Source organism: Bacillus rossius, chromosome 5, assembly GCF_032445375.1.
Source record: "Bacillus rossius redtenbacheri isolate Brsri chromosome 5, Brsri_v3, whole genome shotgun sequence".
NCBI lineage: Eukaryota > Metazoa > Arthropoda > Insecta > Phasmatodea > Bacillidae > Bacillus > Bacillus rossius.
In genome coordinates this window covers 40177865-40202402 of record NC_086333.1, presented here as the reverse complement: position 1 = coordinate 40202402, position 24538 = coordinate 40177865, and the positions used below count along the sequence as shown (strand labels likewise).

Sequence of the window (24538 nt, the reverse complement as noted above, 5' to 3'; positions counted from 1 at the left end):
GCTTGGAATGGATAATTTCCAAGCCTCAAGTGGGTGGCTTACTCGATTTAAAGCAAGGTGGAATCTAAGTACACTTAAAATATGTGGCGAAGAAGCAACAGTTGATACCGCAGTGACAGAAAATTGGAAACAGAATTTACATTCTCTCACAGCAGGTTATGCTGATAAGGACATTTTCAATGCCGACGAAGCTGGCTTTTTTTATAATCTCTTGCCAGACAGTACTTTAAGCCACAAAGGTGAAACCTGCCATGGAGGGAAACGCAGTAAGGAAAGATACACTGTACTTTTCTGCACTAACTCTGATGGCTCTGAAAAATTGAAGCTTTTAGTTATTGGTAAATATGCAAAACCTAGATGTTTTAAGAACATTAAAAAAACACCTTGCACCTATAAAAACAATAAAAATTCATGGATGACTGCTGTGTTGTTTAAGGAGTGGTTACAAATGTTGGATGCCAGAATGGGAGCATACAACAGGAAGATTTTGTTGTTTCTGGACTCTTGCAGTGCACACAAAGTTGGTGTCGAGTTACAGAATGTAAAGATAGTTTTTTTTCCACCTAACTGCACAAGCAAATTACAGCCTTTAGACCAGGGTGTAATTTCTCAAGTAAAACGCTTGTACAGGAGGCAACTAGTGCAGTTTCTATGTTGGCAGATGGAACACCTAGAAAGATGTTTCAAAATTGAAGTGGAACATTTTAAATTCCATGGAAAGACTTTGTTTGGTGTGGGACAAAATCCCTCCTGTTTCAATTGCAAAATGCTTCAAGAGGGCAGGTTTCAGCACTGACAACTCTACAGATGCATCTCTGGAAGCTGATGTCCAGTGCCAAGAAGAAGATATACTTGAATGGTCTAAAGTCACAGTAAATCTGCAGGTGCAAGAAGCAACATTTGCTGACTATGTTGAAGTAGACACAGCTCTGGAGACTTGCCAAGAACACAACGACGACATTTCTGCTCCTGCTGGTAGTACTGAAGACCTGCTAGAGGATGATGCGGAACAGGATATAAAACGTCCTACAAAGCAAGAGGCAACCAATGCTCTGGATGTTCTCCACAGAATGTTTTTGACATCTGAAGTGCCAGAAGCAAACATGGAACTTTTCAGGAAAGTTGAGTGTGTGGTAATGAAAGATATTTCACAGCGAAAAGTCCAATCTACCTTTCTGAATTTCATGCAAACATTGTAGGTCTAACTAAGTGTACATTGTAAAGTTGAACATAGTTTTTATTATTAGTGCATAATTATTTTGTTAGTTTTATTTACCGGTAACTTATGTCAGTGCCCAAATTTTTGTAATTAATGTTTTCAAAGTGGAGAAAATATGGAAATATGGAAGATATGGAAATAATACTGTATTGTAGGGCCTATGAAATGAACATTTAGGGCCGGTTTTATGACCTCCGGCTAAAGTTCCGGCTAAAATTTAACCGCAGGCTAGCTCTTATTTCGGTTTTATGACTCCCTCTTAACGTCTATCTTCCAGTTAAAGTTCCGGCTAACCTAGCGGGTGGATGAACCGGCCGCTAGCTGCTTAACCGGAGGCTAAGCAACAGAAAATAAAATGGCGATGTATCAGGCGAGGTTAGTTGTTGTTAGTGATGATGACTATTTGAGGAATTCTATTGAATATTTGCAGGATGCGATGGAATAATTTATTACTAAATGTAAAATGCTTCGCTTTCGTCAAAGTTTTATTAAAAATTTCATGGCATGAAAGTATAGTCACGCTTTTCTATTCTCGTCGAGTCGTGTATTATTATTTGACTTTAATTGATCACGAAGTACATAAACGTATGCTATGTATATAAACTTAATGTTCCTGCTTAAGAATATGTGTAAATAAGTGAATTTTTAATTGCAAAACGAGGGTTATTATTACCGGTAGGTACCTATAAAATGCGTGTTTTCGTGGAAGTTGTATCTGTGAATTTTTATTCGTAATACAGTGGACATATGCCGGGAATGAAATGCACTTCATACGACTTCAGCCGTGGTTATAATTCAATGAATACAATTGAATGTGAAAATAAATGTTACCCAATTATCCCTTCCCTATCTTACAAACCATTAGGTACTTATTATCTACCTGCCACGCAAGTGAAAAACGAAAACAGCACTGGAATTATTCTGTTTACCGTATCCAAGTTTATCCCTTGATCCTATCGGCATGACCCTTTATATGTTGGTCTTGTTTTACATTATACTTGCTGTTTTAATTTAGAATGTTGAAAAATCCTGTACACATCACAAAATACCTAACATATCACGATGCAAACAAATTATGTCAGGTCTTGTAAAAATATATTTCTTTCGTATACATTTTACAATCATAATTATTTCCCCAGTGAACATATCTAGGATCTCTCGACCTACTAAATTAAAACAGCAAGCATCCTATACCACAAACTAATTCCATCAGGATCGGATTAATTTGGATACGTGATACAAAACTATTAGTACAAAAATGAAACTTACACCAGTGAAATGAAAATCGACAAGTATTTTCCCGAAACGGGGTCTATATTATTTGATTATGAAATAAATTTATGAAAGAAATAAGTGTTTTCTAGCAAAAATGTCATCCCTGTTTATTTGTTGGTATAGAATTACTTCGTTAGTTTTGGCTTAATATATAACCTAACAAAATCATGAGTTCCAATACAAGAGTAAAGTTGAAAACACACGGTTTTGAGTCGTAAATTGTAATTTTATGGTTTAATACAAAGCAGGTTTGACGTCAAAGTAGTTTTTGGTTAATTTAATTATATCTGTTGCAAGATAAAGATCGCGGCATATTTCTTTACTGCAGCTGTAAATATTACGAATCACAATACAAACAAACAGCTGACTAACATTCTACCAGATAAAATAACTGTCTTGCAACAAAAGTTACCAAATTCTGTTTTATTTCATTACCAACACACCCATTATTACACCACACGCTTCGTCAGGTTCCGGTTAGCCAACCGCAGGCTAAGTATGGGTCATAATACACCCCTCGTTCGTTAACCGGAGGCTAGCCTTACCTGGAGGATAGCTAACCTGAGGATTTAGCCGGAGGTCATAATATCGGCCCTTAAAAACATCTCTGATACACTGTATGAATGGCTATTACTTCCACTGCAAAAAGAGGTAAGCCTACTATGTATGTATATTTAAGGTTACCTATGTATTTAAATTATATTAACTATGTTTTAACAATATTTTGCATTACTTTATTTTTTTAAGTAAGTAAATCACATCATTGATAAAAACAAGGCGTGTAAGACCACATACATACGTTTTAATTAGAAAATGAAAAAAAAAAAACTGTAAACATGTGCGGGAAGCGACATTTTTTTGGTTTAGGGTAACTCCTCTATAAAGTACTCCTCTATAAAGTAGTATCATATTTTTGGTCCCCTAAAGTACTTTATAAATGTAATTTACTGTATTTTTACTGAATAAACTTAACACTTCATAGAAACCCCACACCTGTTAGCCTAAATGAAAATGTGTGATGGTTTTCCCTTACTTCAGATTTAAGTTTACTATGCTAACAACTATCATGTTTAACTGAGCGTGTTTCTTTGTCTCACTTGTTTAAGAAAATTGTTAGAAACAATTTCTTAAAGTAGTAGAATAAGTAGTAGAATAGGTGAATACCAATCAGTATGTACGTACGTACGTATAAAATATGAAAATCGGTACCATTTGGAAAAAGCACAATTAATATTGTGAATTAACTGGATGAGCTGTCTTATTAATGGAAAATTATGAATATATAATAAACTACATTTAAGCAAACCCGAATTCCCTTGTATCCTTTTAATTTTTTATTACTAGATTTTGAAACCAACCTTTTAAGGAATATTCATTCTCATTAATTTTAAAATTGCTCTGTATTTTTTTAATTACAGTACAAAATTTTTTTTGTACTTTTTTTGGAAGTGTGACGCCTGCCTGCCCTTCCTATATTAAATATCACGTTACTTTACGTTATAATTAAACCCAAAACAAGTTTTAATAATCTCAGAAGCAATTCAAGGAAAAAGGTATTTCGGCAGTAGGCCTACTCACGTATATGCGGCGACGAATCTGTGCGACGTCGTAGGTTATAAACAAAGCAACGAACAATAGAATAATTCATTAAAGCAACCAACCATCTTCGCCCTTTTATTTTGCACGTCGTTATAACCACACATATTAATGTACTTCAGAATATAATTGTAAATATGGACGAGTTATGTATACAAATGTATATTTTTCTCTTGCCACAGCTAAACATGTACATTGTGACGCCATCTTGTGACCGGCGAACTACCAACTGTATTTATATTTTATAAAAGTATAAATTTAACTAATTAAGTTGTGAAAGAAAGTTTAAATACTTTTTAATACATATAATTATTTATGCCACATTTATCTTTTCTTTTTAATTATTTATATCTAGTTTATACTTCCACCACCAGGGCAGGGAAATTTCGGCGAGAGTTATGCGCGCGCATCTCATCCCTTCCAAAGAGGAGTTAGTTCGCCCCTCCCTTCTTTTTCTTCGTTCCCGCGCATTTCACCCTATATAAAGGCGAGGTCATCCACCTGAAGTCAGTTGATCGGCCCGACGGCCAGTGAGGCTGGAATCCGCCCACTGACCATAGGACGATCATAGGGGGAGCAGCAGAACGACTGGCTATCCGTTTTCTGCTGCTCGCACCCCTCCTTCGCGAGTCAGGCCATCCGAGGATCTATGTCGGCCTAGGGAATTTGTCTCCCTTCCCCCCCCCCCCCCCCCTTTCTTGACAATAGGGTGTACCGTGTATCAATCCAGTGTATGTTGTGAAAGCCGACGCAGGCGATAAATTGAACTGTTTGGACAATTCAGGTCAATAAAAGTTCCTTGTAAAATCCGAAATTTTTCAATGAATAGCTTAGCCCCTATCCCTCACCCCATTAGCTATTCGCCTTCACCAGCCAACTGTGATTCCTGCCGCAAGACCAGCAGTTGGACCTTCTCCACCCGATACCTGGCTCTCACCCAAGAGAGACATCGGTGAGAGAAGAGAGGAGACGGAACAACCACGTCAAGTGAAATGTTGAAGATTAAATACCAAAATTCATTCACCATCAATCACTATAAATTAAATTGTCTAGGTCAGAATATTGAGCAATATAAATTTACTTTCCCCAAAATCTTTCACCCAGTACAAAAGAATAGCTTTTATTTTTTTCCTCTGGGAGACGTGAAGCCAAGTAAACACAAACAAAAGGGAAGAGGAGGGGTGCAAGTTTGGGGTGTCTGAGAGAGTGAGATTAAGGTTCTTTGTCCCCGAAGCAGCCGGACGTGATGCCATGTCGCTATCCAGCGTATGTTACGCGAGGATGTTATGTATATAGAGTTCTATGTGGCAATCAACACTCACACAACCCACTCATGTGCCAGTGGTTGTGCTCTTGTTTCCTCTACCTTGGTATGACTCAAATTTATGAGCACTGAGTGGTTACCCAAGTGGTTTGAGGCTACTTTAATCTTGGAGGTTTCATCGCCATAAGTTTCTGTGTAAAACTTGTTAGAAATAAAATTTTGCTTTGTTAGAATGTATATGAGGCTTTAAATACCATGTATTTAACAATATATATTTTTTTTATGTAGGTATGTTTGTGTTATGAAATTAGGTGGAGTCGCTATGGAGTGGCACTGCACACCCTCTGTTTGGAAACAACCTGTCGTGGATGCCGCATGCCAGCCCACCTCCGGGCCAGATGCCTGTGTCTATTTGGGACATGCAAGGGAAAGAAATAAAGACTGAACAAGAAATCATGGTGAGAACAATATTATCTATTGGTGGTGACATGAGTATGTGAGGTGTAGGAGTGTAGTGGGATTTTACGGGAGTGGATTTTTATTTAAAATAAATTTTCTTGGAGAAATTAATTATTTCCATAAGAAACTGAATTGGAAAAAAAATTTGCTAATTAAACAGTTTAAAATAATTACCTACATGATATTAAGTAGAAGCGTTTAAATACAGTGTTTTCTCGCATAATCGTCGCACATTTTATTCTAAAATCAAGTTTGATAAGATTATGCGGAAAAAAAAAATTTTGTTAGGTAAAGTTATTTATAAAAACAAAACCCGTTCATGGAAAGTACGTTTATTTAAAAAAAAAAGTGGAGTATTCAAGAGCACGTCAAACAATTGATATTAATAATTCATCAAACAAAAACCTTGCTTCAACTTTAAATAGAAAAAACATACTGTAACGCCAACGCAAGCCACTGGAATCTGTGACTTGAACTAACGCGTAACTTGCCACGAAAGAGTGCGGGCCGTCAAATGTGGTTAACTCAGCACCTGACAGAGAGCGCGCGGTGCATGCAATCAGTGAGATATCGATATTCGACTACGTGCGCGCGCTCTATACGGGAAGTAACGTAAGCAAACACGAATGATGCCAACCAGCGCTGGCTACATGTTAATAAGCGGTACACCGCTGCGACGTAGACGATCAGATAAAGGAAATAACGTTTAAAAACGTCTTTAAAAGAAAATTTAGTCAGACAACTTGGTATTTCCGTTAATTAATTAAGTGGTAATGTCCAAATAAATTTTAGATTTATACTTTAAAATACATCGTTTTATATGGAAAATATATCTACACCGGTACACCGCAGTGACGCAGACGATCAGAAAAAGATAACGTTTAAAAAGTATTTAAAAGAAAATATACATGTCAGACAACTTCGTATTTCCGTTAATAAAATAAGTAAGTGGTAATTTCCGAATAAATATTAGATTTCTACTTTAAAATACATAGTTTTATATGGAAAAGATACGTACACAAAGCGCTCGGCATCTAATAGCGGGACCAAAAACATGATTCAACTTTTACGCAAGAAGTTTTTTTATCCCAATTTTGATGGCTAAAAATATAGATGTGACGATTATGCGAGTGCGACAATTATGTGATAAAAGACGGTAGTTCCAATGGCTTATAAAACCTATAGTTACAATCAATCTGCCACCAAAAACCACAGTGCAAGTTTGCTTGCTGTATGTATCTATGACAAAACATATGTTACGACTTAAAAACATATTTGAAAAAATCTTAAATAATGGTTTGAGATTCCAGATGAAATTAGCAGAAATGGTATTTATAATATTGCGGAACTGAAATATGAAACTTATCTGTTGACTGGCTGTCTTGGACCCAATGGCCAGAGATAATCCTCTGTGATTGACAGCTATGACACTGTGCTCCATGAGAATTTTGTGAAGTTACTTGAAGAGATTTTTCACTGCCTTTCAGATTGCTTGCGGGCACATAACACATACTCTTGGTTTTAATATATGTTCACACTTTATTATTATTATTATTATTATTATTATTATTATTATTATTATTATTATTATTATTATTTGCTGAGCTTTTTTCTAGAAGTAGTTTTCAGAAGTACAGTAAAACACCGTTTTAAAGAACTTCATTAGAGCGAACAATTCATTACTACAAACTATGCCATCATTCGTCCATATATATACAGGGTGTCTACAGACCCTGGAAAACCTGGAAAACCTGGAAATATCAGGGAATATTGTAATCAGGGAAAAATCAGGGAATTTTTTTAAAAATCAGGGAATTTTTGTTTGGTAGGTTGTAGTTGGCAATACAATTTTTGTTTATTGATCAGCTTGCATTGACGGAGCATCATGTGTATCCCCTCTCATTTTTATTTTTGAATGTCAAAAAACGAACAATTCCCACGTCCATTTTCTTTTATTTACCACCGGATTTGGAAGTGGCAACATATCACTCGATACAAACTGGTTCAAGCTAGTCTGTTATCCTGCTGACGTGACGTGCTGCAGCATGTGCTTCCCACGTTCAGATTATACCGACAGGTGCATTTAATTTTAAGTATCTATGAATGCCCTCAAAGTAAACTGGACATTTTTGTTAGCTTTGAAAATACATATCACAAACACTTTTGGTGAAGATTCGCCATCGTTGCTAGAAATTGGTAGCTGTGGGCTTCATACGGTCCATTGTGCTTACAAAACTGGAATTTCTGCTACACAATGGAACGTTGTTAATTTTTTGACGCACAGTTACTATTTGTTTAAGCACGTACCTGCAAGGAGGGCAGATTACATTAGAATAACTGGATGAGAGCTTTTTCCCAAGAAATTTTGTGCAATCAGATGGAATACTGCAGTTGCTGAGCGTGCCATGAAACCATTACCCCACCTAAAGAAATTTGTTAGTGAAGTTTCTATTTCATCTCTCTCTTTCAGTGTAGTGAAAAGTGCTCTTGAAGATAATCTTCTAGAAATAAAATTGACATTCTTCCACTTTTTGGCATCAGAGCTGGAATTGTTTCTCACAATGTTCCAAAGTGAAGCACCCATGGCACCTTTTCTCTATGATTCACTGGTAGAAATTTTATTAGCTTTTTTTTGAAAACAGAAGTACTGAAGAGCTTTAGGGAGAAACGCAATGTATCTCGTTTGGATGTAGATAACCAGGAAAATCTATTGACTGCTAACAATATCAAGTTGGGTTATGCAGTATGCCATGCCATCAAGAAAGAGAAAGTACCAGAAAAGTCTGTCCTGTTGCAGAAAAATGATAGGAATTGTCTAAAGGTTATGGTAAAAAAACTTCAAGAAAAAAGTCCCCTGAAGTACAACCTTACCAAGGGAATTCCTGCTTATGTCCGTCTGTGGTTTTAAATTCGGGTGTGAGGAAACAGCGTGTGAAGTACAGTTTAGAATGTTGTCTTCAAAACAGGTGGCTATCAGGACAAGAAGCTGATAACATTGAGTGATCATGGAAGAGGATTTTCAGTGAATTCTAATCTACTGACTGAAAACATACAGGAAGAAATACTGATCGCACAAAGACAGATGTATGACTTTGTTCAATGTTCTGGAGGTGTAGAGCATGTTGATATCACCAAGTTCATGTTACAGTATGTAAGAAATGCTAGTTGTAGGGGTAAGAAATGCTAGTTGTAGGGGTAAGGAAGCCCTGCAAACAAAACAAAAAAAGAAAAGGAAGCTACAGACAAGAAGAAGGCAGAAAAAAGAAGAGTTGAAGAGGAGATCGAGGCATTGCAGTTGAAGAAGGCTCGAATGTTGGATTTGGCTCGTTCTGAAGTAAGTGCAATAGACGCAAAAGTTGAGTCACTGCGAAATTGATGGGAGCTTCCTTTTACTAATGTTTTTTTTGCAAAAGGAAGTGTGTGAAATATTTGTAGCAGCATGTTTTATTTGCCATCAATTGAGTCACTTTGATCACGTCTGGAAGAAGGTAATTTTTTTTACTAATTTAAGTAAGTTGAAATACTTTGAAACCCGTCAATGTAATATTATGCAGTTTTTTTCAGTTTCTTGGAATGTCGTAATTGTGTTAAAGAAAACCTGGAAAAATTCAGTTTTAGACCTGGAAAACCTGGAAAAATCAGGGAATTTAATTTACTAGATCTGGTAGACACCCTGTATATAGCATAATGTAAAAAAATTTCACTAGTACGAATTTTCTCGCTGAAATTTTAAAAATATTCTATAAATATTCATTTGAACGAACACTTTTCTGCCCGGCATGGTAAACGACAAACGTTAAAAATCGTCGCCATTCACCCACAAACTGTCATCTTATTTATTTTGATATGCGCCATAGATGACTGCAATGGACTAGTGTTGAAATTAATGCACAAAACTGGTGTAGCGACTAAAGCGCTGCATTGTGGTGTTCACTAACATTACTCTTTGTTCTATGCTCGCACGACGTGTTTAATCGATGCTAAGTTCTACATCATACAGTATTGCTACACACACATCTCTGGTCATTTCCTTGTTTATTGTTTGAGAAACGTGGCTATACTACGAGTATAACTTATTTTTACATGTGTCAAGTCCATTTGTTTTTATAGTTTAAAAAACAGTACTACTGAACATGTCTTCTAGGAAACGAAAGACGATTGATGTGAAAATGAAACTTGAAATGTTAAAAGCAGTAGATGAAGGAAATAAAAAGACTGATGTGGCTAAAAAGCCAAAGGTAGGCTTACTGTTTTGGCAAACAACTTACGTATTTCTGTATAGTACATATACATACTAGTATGTATGTATGTAGTATGTATCTTGATCCCAAAGTACAGCTGTTAAAGTAATTAATGCTTGTACCACTCATATTGGTATTACATTTTCTACTTTGTTAATTTAACAAGATTGAGTTATGTTAAAACCCAAAATCAGGCAATCACTGTGATTTCGGTATAAAGAACTTCATTATAACAAACTGTCATAATTTTGGTTCCTTCATGTTCTTTATAATGAAGCTCAACATGTAAGTTACATCTGTGTGTGTGTGTGTGTGTGTATATATATATGTATGATGTATGATGTTTGTATATGTATGTATATGCATGTATATGCATGTATATGCATGTATATGCATGTAAAAGTCGGTCGGGCAATTCAGCGAGCAGGGAGGCTTGACTTGTTAACGTAAATAAAAGTGCCAGATTCAAATGAAAATTCATTGTAAATGTTAATAATATTGTTGAATTGGTACTTGGCCATTCCAAAATACTAAAATGAGTGAGTAACTTTAGAATAAATGTAAATATAAGATTATTTTGTCTTTATTTTGTAAATTATTTAATTTTTATTTTTGTGGGTGTCATAAAATTAAATGAATTTATCTTTATTTCATGGTATAGTGTGTTTTTGTTGTAAATTATCTGCTTTAATTAATTTATAAATACTAGATTTGGGTCCACGCAATAAAAATGACAAAATTTTTCCTTCGTAAAAGTATAGAAATTTTTGGAATTTAAACTTCAATTAATTTCCATATCTGTACCTATCCCTCAAGAATTTTTTCCATCTTTAATGTTTTTCCATCTTTAATGTTTTTCCAAACCTAAAACCCCCATCCAGCTTAACTCTACTTATTATTATTTTACTGCGAGTGATAACGTCTGCACAGTTTCAATGCCCATAATACATCAAACAATTGATTAGCCACATGCACTGTGATGTGCCAGTAGTGAGTTCTGTTAATGGTTATTGCAGTGTTAAAAAATAGATGGTTTTATACGTACAATATTAATAAATAAATTATGCACTGCAATAATTTTTTGGTTGTATTATACTTGTCTCTTATTTAAATGACAGTGACTAGCACAAAATAATATTTCTAGGGTGCATCTTTATTGTGATAAGACATAATTACATTGTTTTTTTTTTTGACAAATATCTTGACAATCCTTAAATGAATGAATAATAACACCTGAACATATAAATAATAAAGCCTTCTAATTTTCTATTAACTATGGAGATGATGATGAATGTTGTAGTCTAAAATCCATTAAATTAAGTTCTTAATCTCAGTGGTGAAACTAATTGAGTTGATGGTGTTCTATACCATAGGGGTGTGCTAAGACCATTTCTTCATATTGAATCAAAATTAAGACAAAGAGCTATGTAAGTATTCACCAAAGACAAAGTACAAGTCTACTGAAATAATTTGCTACATGAAAAAATTTACATGGCTACAATTTGAGTATGAAGGAATTTTATTAGCATATCCTGCAAACCAAACACTCAATGAGACCATTATGGGAAACATTTATCATGTTCATCAACTGGTTCTGCTTATAAATAAATAAATAAATAAATAAATAAATAAATAATAAAAAAAAACTAATATTTTTATTTACTTTACAGAACCTTGTACAAATTTGTTGTGGTAACTTTTAAGTAAACTTCATTGTTTAACTTTTATAAGTGTACTTATTTGAGTTAATTGATTAAAGAAGATATTTATTTTTGTGACATTTCAGGAAGAGCAGAGGCGAGCAGCAGAAGAAAGGCGGCTAGAAGAACTTAGGTAAGCTCACAAAAATGGACTGCAAAATCCTTATAGTAGCTGAAATGTTTTATAGCATTGAGCAAAGTTTGTTAAATTTGTTCCCAGTATTAACTTAATGCAGTTAGTTAATTCACAAGAAGTCATCAATGAAAAAAATGGGTGCGTGCACATATGTACGCGCGTGAGAAGTTATACTTATTTGGCATCATTAGAAAAATAGTTTTAAATTGCATGCAAATAATTAATTACAAGAAAATAATAAAAGGGTTGGAAAAAGATACAACACAGTCAATAGGCATGTGCGAAGATCTCTTTAAATGCGAAGCGAAGTGGAAGCGAAGTTTATATTGTGCAAAGGAATGTCGAAGGATAATCGAAGTCGAAGGATTTGAAATAACATAGTTTTTAATATAAAAAAATTGTTACATATGTTTCATCATGGTTATATAGACTAAAGCAATTCCATTGTACCAAACATCTTCAAAAAATGTATGTATACTACATAAGTACTGTTAAATGTCTTGATCCACAGGAAAAATAAGAACTTTTCATTTATTTAAATTTTTTTTTTTGTTATTGACTTGGCCCTCAGATCATAAGAAAATTTCATTCTTTTTGAAAAAAACATTTTCAAGTGTATTGTGTTTCATATATCTCGTTTTTGGAGCAGGGTTTTTCAATTCAGAAACTTTTTTTTCTTCCACATAACTTTTCCATTCTTGTTCGTGCTTCTTCAAATGACAAATGAGTGTAGTTGTTTCTGCAACAATATGTCATTTTACTTAACTTTCCTACCAATACATTGTATTTTTCAAATCAAATTATTTAAATAATTTAATACATTACTAAATCTCTAGTGAAAATCAATTAATTTTTCTGAAATTATGAAAATAAAATCTTCCCCCCCCCCCCCCCCACCCCCCCAAAGATTGTTGATTTTAATCACTGTGATTATTTTAAGCATTATTACTAAATGTGTTTATAACCGATTAACTTTACGCGATGTTTTTAAATTCTTATAATGTGAATTATTGTTATTAGTTTTATAATTATTACCGTACTTACATCTTGGAGTGGATAGCACTTTCTTGCACACTTTGCATGTGCTTGAATTGTGATCACTGCTTTTCTCAAAATAATAATATATAACATTCATGTTTGGCATGCTGCAATTTAAAACTGAAAAATACACCCTACTATTGCGTTTGCAAAATTTAAACGGACAATACATAGGCACACGCGCTCATCGATGATAGTTTTTTTCTCCCATGTACGATCACGTGTGCATGAGAGAAAGAAACAGTTATCTTGGCACATGCCCAGTGTGCAGCGCGTGCTTCATTTGTCACATTCTCTTTGCCTTTTGGGTGGTGGCTGAACCTTCATCGATCGACGAACGTAAACAAGCATGGCGTTCCCGCGTTCCTAAATGGTTCATTACGTTTCTAACCGTCGTAACATATGAATCATTTTGTGCGCTCTATCAAAATTAAGGTGATTGCCATTTTGTGGTAATCTCTGTAAATTACGAATGTACTAGAAAGGTCGGCAAATGAGTCGTTAACTCACGCATGCATCGCTCATTGCTACATAACCTACTTTAATTAAACTACATATTTTCTTCACGGGAAAGGTGCTAACATTAAGGCAAGTTGTAACAGAAATTAATTGTTTTTGAATTTCCAGCCACCCATTAAATCTATGCCCAGCTATTTATTTCTGAATGCTGCTAATACTGGTATTTATCTCTATCATGGAATGTTTAAAGGTAAAACATTAGATTTTATCCCCAAAAAGTTAATGTAATTACTATATAAATATTTAAAAAAATTACTACTGAAATATATACATGTTGGTATTACAACATGTTAATTTTTATTTTTAATTAATTATTATTCCAGCTGCATCTAATTATAAAGTACTCACCTTTGTGATGTCAGCTGCTGACAGTTAAAAAGAAAATGAAAGGTGGCCAATAGTTCCATTAGGGTTCCATATTACAGTATAAATGACAAGTTGTATATGAGTGCTCAGTGGCCAGCTGGAACTACTTTAAAGCAGACAATTTTTTATTCAAATCATGATTTTGCGACAGCCTTGTTATAATCTTGGAGACAACAGTTTTTCACATGTAGCAATATATTGATATCTTTTATTGTATTGTAATCCATTCTAATGCTCTGATGCCTATTTCACCTCAGAGAAAATGTTTTGCAACTACTTGAGCTCAACTCAATTTCTAAGGATTTGACTAAAAACCAAGCAAGTTGTGACACTATTACTTATAATGTATTTGGCCTGACTCTACTAAAAATTTTACAGACTTTATATTTCAACTTAATAGAGCCATCTATATAAAATAAAATCGGGCACTTGTCATTGAATGCATAATTGCATTACTCCACAAGTATGAAGGTATGGTTTAGCAAGAATTTTATTTTAACTGTATAGGAAGTTTTTGGTATCTGTGCACTAGGTACCCTGAATAATAAATGGACAGAATATTTTAGTGATCATTATTACTTAATACAATATTCCAATTTTAACACTGTATAATTTTTTTTTGGGCTAATGTAGTGTCATTCATATGATAAACTCTTTATCTTTAAGTAAAACTTATTTATATCAAGTTAAATTTTTGTTGCGATTATATGTACACCTCAGTTATGTACTCAGAAATCTCTGGACTTAACTAAGAAATGCACTCTCTCTTGTCTTTGCCCATAAAATTATAGCATAAGGGATTTTTTAATGTGTCTTTATAAGTCTCATCAAGTAATTGCTTTCATTTATCTTTGGTGTACATTTGGTAGTTAACTAGAGTTCATCATGCTATTGATATTACTCTAGGGTGGTCTTAATTACCATTGTACACATTCAATTACAGTTTATCAGTAAGATTAATACATTTTGTTTTTTGTTTTTAAGGAAACAAGAAGAAGACCGCAAGCGAAAAGAGGAAGAAGAGAAAGCACGCTTAAAACTAGAGGAAGATGTTCGTAAAGAAGTAGAAAGGAGGAAGGAAGAACAGCGTAAGCGTGCTGAACAAGAGAAAAGACAGCAAGAGATAGAAGCGAAGAGAAAAGAAGAGGAGCTTAAGAAACAAGAGGAAGAGAAGAAACGTTTACAAGAAGAGGAAAAGAAGAGAAAAGAAGTTAGTTTTAACATTGACTGCATTAACTTGATAAAAGTAAATGTTGATTTTAGGACTTCCCATTAATTTCATGCTATTGAATAAAAAATTAATTCAATGTAAATGGATATACACCCCTTTTTGTAATGCTTGTAATTACAAATTTTGAACTAAAAACAAATTCGTAAAGATTATATACTAAGAGCAGCTATCATTAAATGTTGAGAATAAATTCATAAAGATTATATACTAGTAGCAGATATCATTAAATGTTGATAACAAATTCATAAAGATTGTATGCTAGTGGCAAAGCTATCATTAAACATTATTATTTTATTAATTCATTTGCATTTGTGACATGCCCACTGACAGCTATGACACTTTTGTGGTGGGCATGGGAAAAAACAAACTAAAATACAAAATACAGAAAACAAAAAAAAAGTTTTAAATGAGTTTAATGAAAACAAAAAAAAAACAGTTTTTACTTAGTAAATGAGACGTGAATAGTGGAAAGAAAGTAATTTTCGCAGTGTAATTTGAGGAAAAGTATTGCATTGTTTTTAATGACATATAATTGGGACCTAAAGAAAAATTGTTAACTGCGGGAAACTTAAATATGATAACTCAAAAATACGGGGTTTTACTTTAATGCTATCTTTATCAGTTCTTAAATATACGCGAAGCTAGTTTTGGGCTACAATGAAACTTCAAATTACACATTATCCGGTATTTCGTAATATAAAATGAATTAACACTGAACATCTTATATATTTGCCGGGGATTTAAACTGGTTTGCAATAAGGAGGATTTTGGCTTAACCGATATTGTATTAACAAGGTTTCATTGTAACCACTTTGATACTCCTATTAAAGTTAGATAACTCTCTAAATTTTATAATTTTACTTAGGAAAAGAATCACTTGGGGTTGTGAATATTTTGATACCTTTGGAGTTGATGGAACTAAACTATAATTTCAGATGAGAATCAATCCAACATTCACGAGAACAAAAAAATTTCTCCAAACTACTAGAAATATATTAACAATGAGTGTTGCCACCTGACCGGGAAAATCAGGATACCTTGAATTGGCCAAGAATTTTTTTGATGCTGGTAAATCGTGACAAACCCCTGAATTTTTGATAACCACCAGGAATTATTTATTGTCTAGCAAGTTGAAAACTGCTCTTGTGCCTTTTATCTTCGTAACGCCATTTTTGAGTGCTGTTCACTGGCGAATATCCGCAGCAAATGTGAGGAATGCGACACATGTTAATGTAATTATGGGTTACTGGCGGAGGGGGAGAAAGTCACAGCTCAATTTCTTTTCTTTCTTCTCTCGTGTATCTTATTTACTTTTACAAATAAAGATTTTTGCAAATGGTAATAATAAACGGAAGCCTCAACTGAAAACTATTGCCTTGTCTGTCACGTGAAGGACCTATATTGCAGAATAAAACAAAAATAAAAGTTGAACATGGAAGAAACTAAACTAGCAGATGATGCCATAATTCTTTTTCTTTAAAGTGTCCTAATAATTAAGTTTTTTAAGGGCTGCCATAAGAAAATAACACATTCATTTGCTAAGATTTTTCCATTACAATTAGTTTTGTGATACATTTGTTCTACAGCTAATATTAAAGTGAATTTTTGTGATTAGTACAAAAAAATAGAATGACCAAGTAGCTTACTGTGATTGAATGGTTATTTATGAAGAATTTAAAGCTAGGAACATATTTTTATAATGCTCATCTAACAAAAATACTGGTAAGATTTTTAATTATAATTTTAAAGTGTAAACTTTTTTTTATCTTTGGCAGCTGTTGAAGCAATTTTAGTTGTGCCCTTATGGTTTAATGTCTAATGCAGTAATGCTGTCTTTTGTAAAATTTGGCTGTTCATTGCTGCTGTCATAGTATAAACAACTAAATTAGGTTCAAGAAATACACTTTAATCACACAGTTATTATAGTCTTACATGAATAATTTATATTTTACATAATATTAAATGGTAGATATTTAATATTAAAAGGTAATTAGGTTTCAGCTCTGAACAACCAACATTGTTAGCTAAGTTACATATATTTTTATTAAAGTAGTAAAATTTTATTAAAGTTTGTTGAAAACCTTAAAATATCCTGGAAAAAAACTGGAATTTGTTTTTGCTTATAGAGTGGCCATCCTGCCATAGTTATCCTTTTCACACCAGCAGGGGATGTCTGCCTCATTAGATAGCTAAAATATGTAATAAAGATCACTCCAAATCACTCATAACCAAAAAAAAAAAAAAAACTGTCAAGAAGAAACAATTTGTGGACTTGTGCAGGTCAGAGTATTAATTAAAATATAAAAAAAAATATATACATAAATAAAATACTTGTTAATGTATTCATCATTTTTGGGAAACATTTTAAATTTGTATATATACTTTTAATGTTATCCATTGGTGTTACAGTGGTCTCCACTTTCCCTCTCCAAGCCTCATGATCTAGCATGCTACTTCTCCATCTCTGGGCCCTCAGCTTACAAATTCTCCCACTTTGTCTGACCATCTCTACTTTTTAATTTGTTCATTATTTTTATTTTTGTCAGTTACAAGATTACCCAAGAACTTGAATAATGATACTCTTTCAATATAATGGTTACCAACTATCATTGGTGTCAAAGGATTTGCTTCCATTCGAGTAGTTATAGTTTTGTCTGTATCTTTTATCTTTTATCTTGTATCTTGTATCTATTATAGTTATTGACTCTTTGATTTACAAACACACTCTTTTAAAATAATTTTGTTTATCCCTATCAACAATCCTTCGTGTTGATCACTCAAAGAATGTAATATTTTTTTTTAAAATATTTCATTCCTGTTTTGAAACACATATTTACTAATGGCCTTTATTTACATACAATAATTAATATAGTATATCTATCTGCATTGCTTTATACAGTAGCAATTGTGTATTCATTGCTTACCCTTATTTCAGGAAGCCAAAAGACTTGAAGAGGAGGCACGTAAGCAAAAAGAGGAAGCTGCTCGCCGGAAGGAAGAGGAAAAGAAACGCAGAGAAGAGGAAAAAGAGAAGAAGAGAAAAATGGAGGAAGAACGTCGGAAGCTTGAAGAGCAACACAAAAAAGAAGAGGAGGAGAAAAAAAGGTATAACATTGTTTTTTGAATTGTGAAACTATGCTGCAGCTGGATTCACAACGCTTCATGTAGCATGTATTTACGTCTAAAAGTATTTCCTGTCGTGCCATTCATATTGTGTAGCATGCCTACATGGGTAAGTGGTTCAGCTTTTAGCTTTTATCTTTGATTTTTAATGTAGATACAGGTTAACATCTTGCACATGCTTCCTGTTTTCTCTAAATGAGCCAGAGATGGGATGGTTTTCATATGAATCTTTTAAATTTTTACTAGTGATTGGTAATACTGATATAAACTGATAAAAAAAGTTTAGATAATGGATACTAAACCTTTTTGTTCTTTAAATCATCACAGTGCAATTCATAATAAATCTCAATACAGTAAAACCTCCATTAAGGAATATTCTATTTAACGAAAAACCCCATGCAACGAAATAAAATTTTGGTCCCGCCGAACCGCCATAAGATCAATGCTGTTTTAACCTCTAAATACCGAATTTTATTTGTTCCGAAATAGTGAAATTCCCTTTACAACGAACTGCCGCTTTTGAAAAACACGCAAAAATAAACATCTCCTACAAGACATCCACTAATTTTTTTGCAATCACTGCTTAAAAATACGTGCGCATAACCTTAAAATAATAAGCACCATCGCGGAAGGCAATAAACAAACAAAGCATCATGGATAACACACGTGTATACATGCCACACTTTGTTCAAAATGGCGGGTACATTTAGCGCTAGTGGCGGACACCTTTCGTACCATCTCTCTGGCAAGACGAACAGCTAGTATATTTTGCGTTTCTATGGTTGAAGATGCGCACACGCAAATATTTTTAACTATGGTGTAGTACAATTTCCGTTTTTTCAGTTTTCACTGTTGTTTATTTATTTCCACACGTAGTTACGGAAATCAACACGTTACTACTGTAAAATGAATTCTAATCCTAAAAAGCGGCGACAGATTGACGTCAAATTAAAATTAGAAATTTTAAATGCAGTTGATGAATGTGGAAAAAAAATTGATATAGCTAGGGACCCTTTTATTTCGCGAATGGTTTATTCACGAAATTTTTATACAAGCATATAGGGTCAACATACCAACAATTTATGTTATTTTTATTGTGTTACAAACCGTTTATGCGTCGCGAAATTCCGCGAAATTTCACGAAATTTGCCATTTTTCTCGCTTTGCGCGAAATAGGGTTAAATTCCTCTATTTCACGAAATTTCGCACGAAATAGTCCATTTAAAATCACTATTTTTAAGATTTGCGCAAGAATATGTTTACAAGTCAAAGATAAAACTCCACACTACACGAAAATATTTTACAGAACGACGCCTAGGCAAATAATTTTTTCACTTTATAATTTAATAATATAAGTAACTTCATATTTTAACGCCCTCGGGTTCAAGAAACGGGTTTAATACGTTTATTAACCTAACAATAACACAACTGTTTTGTTTTCTTTCGTTGGCCAACGGGTTTCCTAACGGCCATAACAAGCCATAGAAAACAAATTACATAAACACTTTATCATTGCGACGCCATGTTGAATTTTTTAATTTTTCGCTGTGAATCTTTACTTTTTTCTTTCAAACCCCATTTATACGGAAAAAAGTCTTAATTTTCTAGAACATTCACAATATATCTGAAGTCAAAACCGAATTACGGTAATTTACAAAAAAAAAAAAACAATAATTTTACCAACATGGCGTCCTTCCATACAAAATGACGTCCTTGATGTATTGTGAAGAAAACTTACACACTTTATCTCGTCTTCTCTGAGACGTTCGGAGAAACATTTATCTTTGGCTCAGAAACTCCGGGCTTGTTTGTTTTGATGCTGCTTATTATTGAATACACACTTTTTATATATTTTTTTAGATTGAAAAGTGGATTTAAGTGTTATTCCTTGAATTTATATATTCATACATTTATCTGAAACAGTAATTTAGCTACTACTTTGCCCTCGAATGAAGCATGTAATTTAAACAACAGTTATACAATTGCAATTCGCCATATCTAAACGTGTTACAAGCGTTTAAATCATGCCGAAAATTGTATCAATTTGCAACTGACGGATTTTATGTATTTGATGCAAATAATCAAATATTGATGTGCAAATATTGCAACTTCCCAACAAGGGTTTATATTAATATTACAATTTTAAATGTGTAAATGTTCAAGTGTTTAAAATAGCAAGATGTTTTCAATATTATCTCATAATGAAAGTTAAAATTTAACAGTTAAGTTATTTTCACTTTTCCTGTATTCTCTCCTCCCCCCCCCCCCCTTACATAAATGTACTACGTGTTAAGCGAAACAAATTTTATTTACCGCTTTATTAAAAATTTTGACTTTTTACACCGCTTCTACTGGTTTTTTTATACCGCTCTTACCAGGGGTTTTTACACCGCTTTCACTAGTTTTTTTGCACCGCTATTGGTAGTTTTTATTTACCATTTTTCAGGGTCCCTAGATATAGCTAAATGACTCGACATCCCGGCGTCTACACTTTCGACCATATTATCCAACCGGGAACAGATTGATAACAACGCTTCTCTGGTAGGGATAAATCGAAAACGTATGAAAGTATGTAAAAATGATGATTTGGACAAGATACTTTTTGACTGGTTAATGGAGGCTAGGGCATCAAACATCAACAAAGGCATGCCAGGAAGCACTGGGGATGGGAATTGATAATTTCCAAGCATCAAATGGTTGGCCATTAAACAAGTGTATTCTATGTACTTTTTCATGTTTAATTCCTCATATCGTATTAAACAGTCAGAAAGACAGTTCTAGCCATTTATGTGAAGCTTTATGATGACTAGAAATATATTGTGCGAAACCTCCATTTAACAAACCCCTTTACAACAAACACAACAAATTTTGGTCCCTTGAGATTTGTTAAATAGAGGTTTCACTGTATTTGTAAGTAATGATTGGGGAAATGAATAAAATGTTTATTTAACACTTCTATAGGTAGATGACAAAAAAAATTTTCTTTTAATTTGTGCATGCTACAAGACTCATTCTGTCGTATGCCTGCTGTTTAGTATCGACACACACCACTACTGTTTCAATGAGAAATCATCATGAGATAAGTACAATAAAAACATTTTACTATTTCAACATAAGGGGTCTGCAAGTACTCGAAAATTTTGAATTCGAATCAAATAATTCTACATTAGATTCAACATTTTGAATCTCATAATTTCCTGGCCTTTTGTGTAGTAAAGTACAGTAGAACGACATTTTTACGTATCCGTGCTGCGGTGAATTCTGTGACGTGGAAGTCAGTATCATGTTTTGCCCATTCTTTGCAACTTGGCATTCATGATGCAGAAAATATAATGCCGGTAATTGAAAACATATGCAAAAAAGTCTGCAAAATTGTTGGGGATTACTCAAGAAGCTCCACAGCAAGACATTGTCTTCAACAGAAGCAACGTCAGGTGGGATTTCAGTCTGTTGTTGAAGTTATTCAAGATGTGGAAACAATGTTTCAAATGTGAAAAGATTGCTAGTTTTAAAAGAAGCAGTTGCAGCTGAGCTTTCTTCAGATCCTAACTGTAGTATCAAAAGTTTATCAGCTAATGAATGGAAACTCATTGGTGGGGTGGTTGAACTGTTGGAACCATTTGCTCAGGCAACGCAAGAAATAATTTCTGAACGCTATCCAATATTGGGACTGGTAATATTTTGCAGGGGATAAATTATGTGTTACGAAATCAACACAACAACACAAACCTGGCAGTGTGTTTGCACAAAATTTGTGCAAAGCTGTAAAGTCAAGATTTAGTACAGCAAGAAAACAAACTGTACCTTTTGGCCACTGCTGTTGAACCACGATGCAAGCTAGAAGCAATGCCTGACGAAAGTAAAGTACTAGCAAAACAATTTTTACAAGAAGAATTAAGAAAGATGAGAAATAAGGCAAAATCTTTATATGAACAAAAAAAACAGCTAATGACACATGACGAGAATGTTACTAGTACCGAAACAAAAATTTGCAAAAGTCTTTTTGGGGATGGTTGGAATCCATTCCAATCGAGACAAAAGATGTTACTGCCGTGACCGAAGTAGCGAATAATAGTGAACAGTTTCTAATCATACCTAGGATTCCCAGGTCAGCAAGCCCACTACATGGTGGAAAGAAAATTCCAGACAATTTCCCTTACTCTCTGAAGTGGCACAACATTTTTTGGCTATACCAGCTCCACAAGTCAGCAGCATAAAAGTTTCTTCAGCAGGGAGAAATGTAGTCTGTAGCAGACGAGAAGTATTACTTCCCAGCCATGTTGAAGAATTAATTTTCCTTCATTAGAATATTAAAAAAAAGAAAGAAAAAAAAAGTAGTTAACTGAAGTGTGTGAAATGTTCGACTTAACCTGAACTTATAATCAATGAAACATTATTTTTCTTGATTTCAAAGTGTGTCCTTGAAGAGTTTTCAAAATAATCTTAGTTACTAATTGAAGTGGAAAGTAATTTTTTTTACTAAATAATGTTTTTTAAAATAATTTGAAGATTATGGAAATACTCTGTTTGTAATGTTTGTTAATTTTTTTAATCTATCGAACTGCTAATTTGGCATATATTAAGATAAAACATAATCTCAGTAAAACCTCTTTATAACAAAATTGAAGGGATTAAATTTTGGCATGTTTGTTATAAAGGAGTTCTTTATAAAGGGGTCATTTTTTTATCCAAAATCTCGAAAAAGTTTGTTTTTTGACAAATTTAATAAGGTATCGATAATAGGAATTTTGAAATACAGTAAACGATCCAAGACAAACACAATAGCCTACATACTGTACACATCAATCATAAAAAATAACATGGCACAATTGCAAGAGAATAACTTACAATTAGGCCCTAGCAAATAATATCAACATTTCACAATAAAAACAGCAAATTAATTGATTTGATTAATAAGGACAATCGGCACTGACCCATTAATATGTAATTCTGTACAGGTTACTGTACAATGCAGAAAATATACATCTACTTTTCTGAAAAGTAGTCCCGAATTGAAGTTTGCTTACAGCTGCTGATTTTCATTTCTTGTACAACTGCACACTCTACCTGGCGTAGTGATTTCAAGCTTGACTGATTGTTCGAACAATCTGACGTCAAAAGGAATCTTTCGAGTACGTCAAGAGCAGAATACACATCTTTTCTTGATGGTCTGGTCACTTCAGCTTCAATCTCTTCACCTTCTTCATCTTGTTCATTATCCTTGCATGTTGGTTGAGTTTCATCTGTGGAAGATGAGCTTGTGATGACTGCACTGTCAACCTCAACAAAATCTTCAAATGTAGCACCTGCTGCATTGTTGGTAACATGCTTCCACTCATCCTCATCAACATGTTCAAGTGTTTCATCATCTATTTCGTTAGGGCTAACTTGAAAGCCTGCTCTCTGGAAGCATTTGGCAATGGAAGTTGCTTCAATGCTGCTCCATGCCATACATATGCATTGCATTGCCTGTAGTATGTTCCACTTCATGTTTTCTGTATCTTGACATTTACATTTTTCTGATGAGGTACTGCACAAGTTGGCGACGGAAAATCCTCTTTACCTGCGATATCACACCTTGATCCATTGGCTGGAGCTTGCTAGTGGTGTTTGGTGGGAAGTAAACCACTTTTACATTTCTCAGTTGTATTCCTTCCACTCTGTGTGCAGAGCAGTTGTCAAGAAACATTAATATTTTCCTGTTCTTACAACCCATTCGTGCATCTACGCTTCCAAGCCACTCACAAAATATAGATGAGGTCATCCATGATTTCTTGTTGAATTTGTAAGGACATGGCAGGTTCTTCACATTTTTAAAGCAGCGGGGTCTTGCAAATTTACCAATGACAAGTGGTGCCAACTTTTCTGTTCCATCTGAATTTGAACACAAAATAACTGTAAACCTGTCCTTGCTTTTCTTTCCCCCGTGACATGTTTCCCCTTTCAGTGCCAAGGTTTTATCTGGAAGGAGGTTAAAGAACACACCAGCCTCATCTGCATTAAAGATGTTGTTTGGTGCATAACCGGCTGTAATTCCATTGAGTTTTGAAGTCCATGCTTCTTCTACTGCAGGGTCAACAGAGCCTTCTTCGCCAGAAACCTTTAAAGTTGTCAGGCTCCATCGACTTTTAAATCGGTGCAACCATCCATTAGATGCCTGAAAGCCTTCTATCCCCATTCTCAGTGCTTCATACCGTGCCTTCTCCTGCAGAATCGGCCCTGAAATAGGTATGTTTGCTGATCGTGACTCCATCAAAAAATCGAACATTTTCGTATCTAACGCTTCATCTTGGCATGGTCGATATTTCTTTTTATCTGTCCCAAGAAGAACTGCACTGTCTATTTTACTTCTGTTCGAAAGTATAGTCGAG

At 34.0% G+C, this 24538-nt stretch overlaps 1 protein-coding gene across 2 annotated transcripts in view; it reads left to right on the top strand.

Moving 5' to 3' along the window:
* LOC134531729 (GIGYF family protein Gyf) overlaps positions 1 to 24538 on the top strand; it is a 158087-nt gene that overhangs the window by 97645 nt on the left and 35904 nt on the right. For both annotated transcript variants that reach the window (XM_063367571.1, XM_063367572.1), the window contains exons 14-17: positions 5666 to 5812; positions 11841 to 11887; positions 14798 to 15023; positions 17980 to 18149. In XM_063367571.1, coding sequence (XP_063223641.1) covers positions 5666 to 5812; positions 11841 to 11887; positions 14798 to 15023; positions 17980 to 18149 — 590 coding nt within the window. The remainder of the gene's footprint in view (positions 1 to 5665; positions 5813 to 11840; positions 11888 to 14797; positions 15024 to 17979; positions 18150 to 24538) is intronic.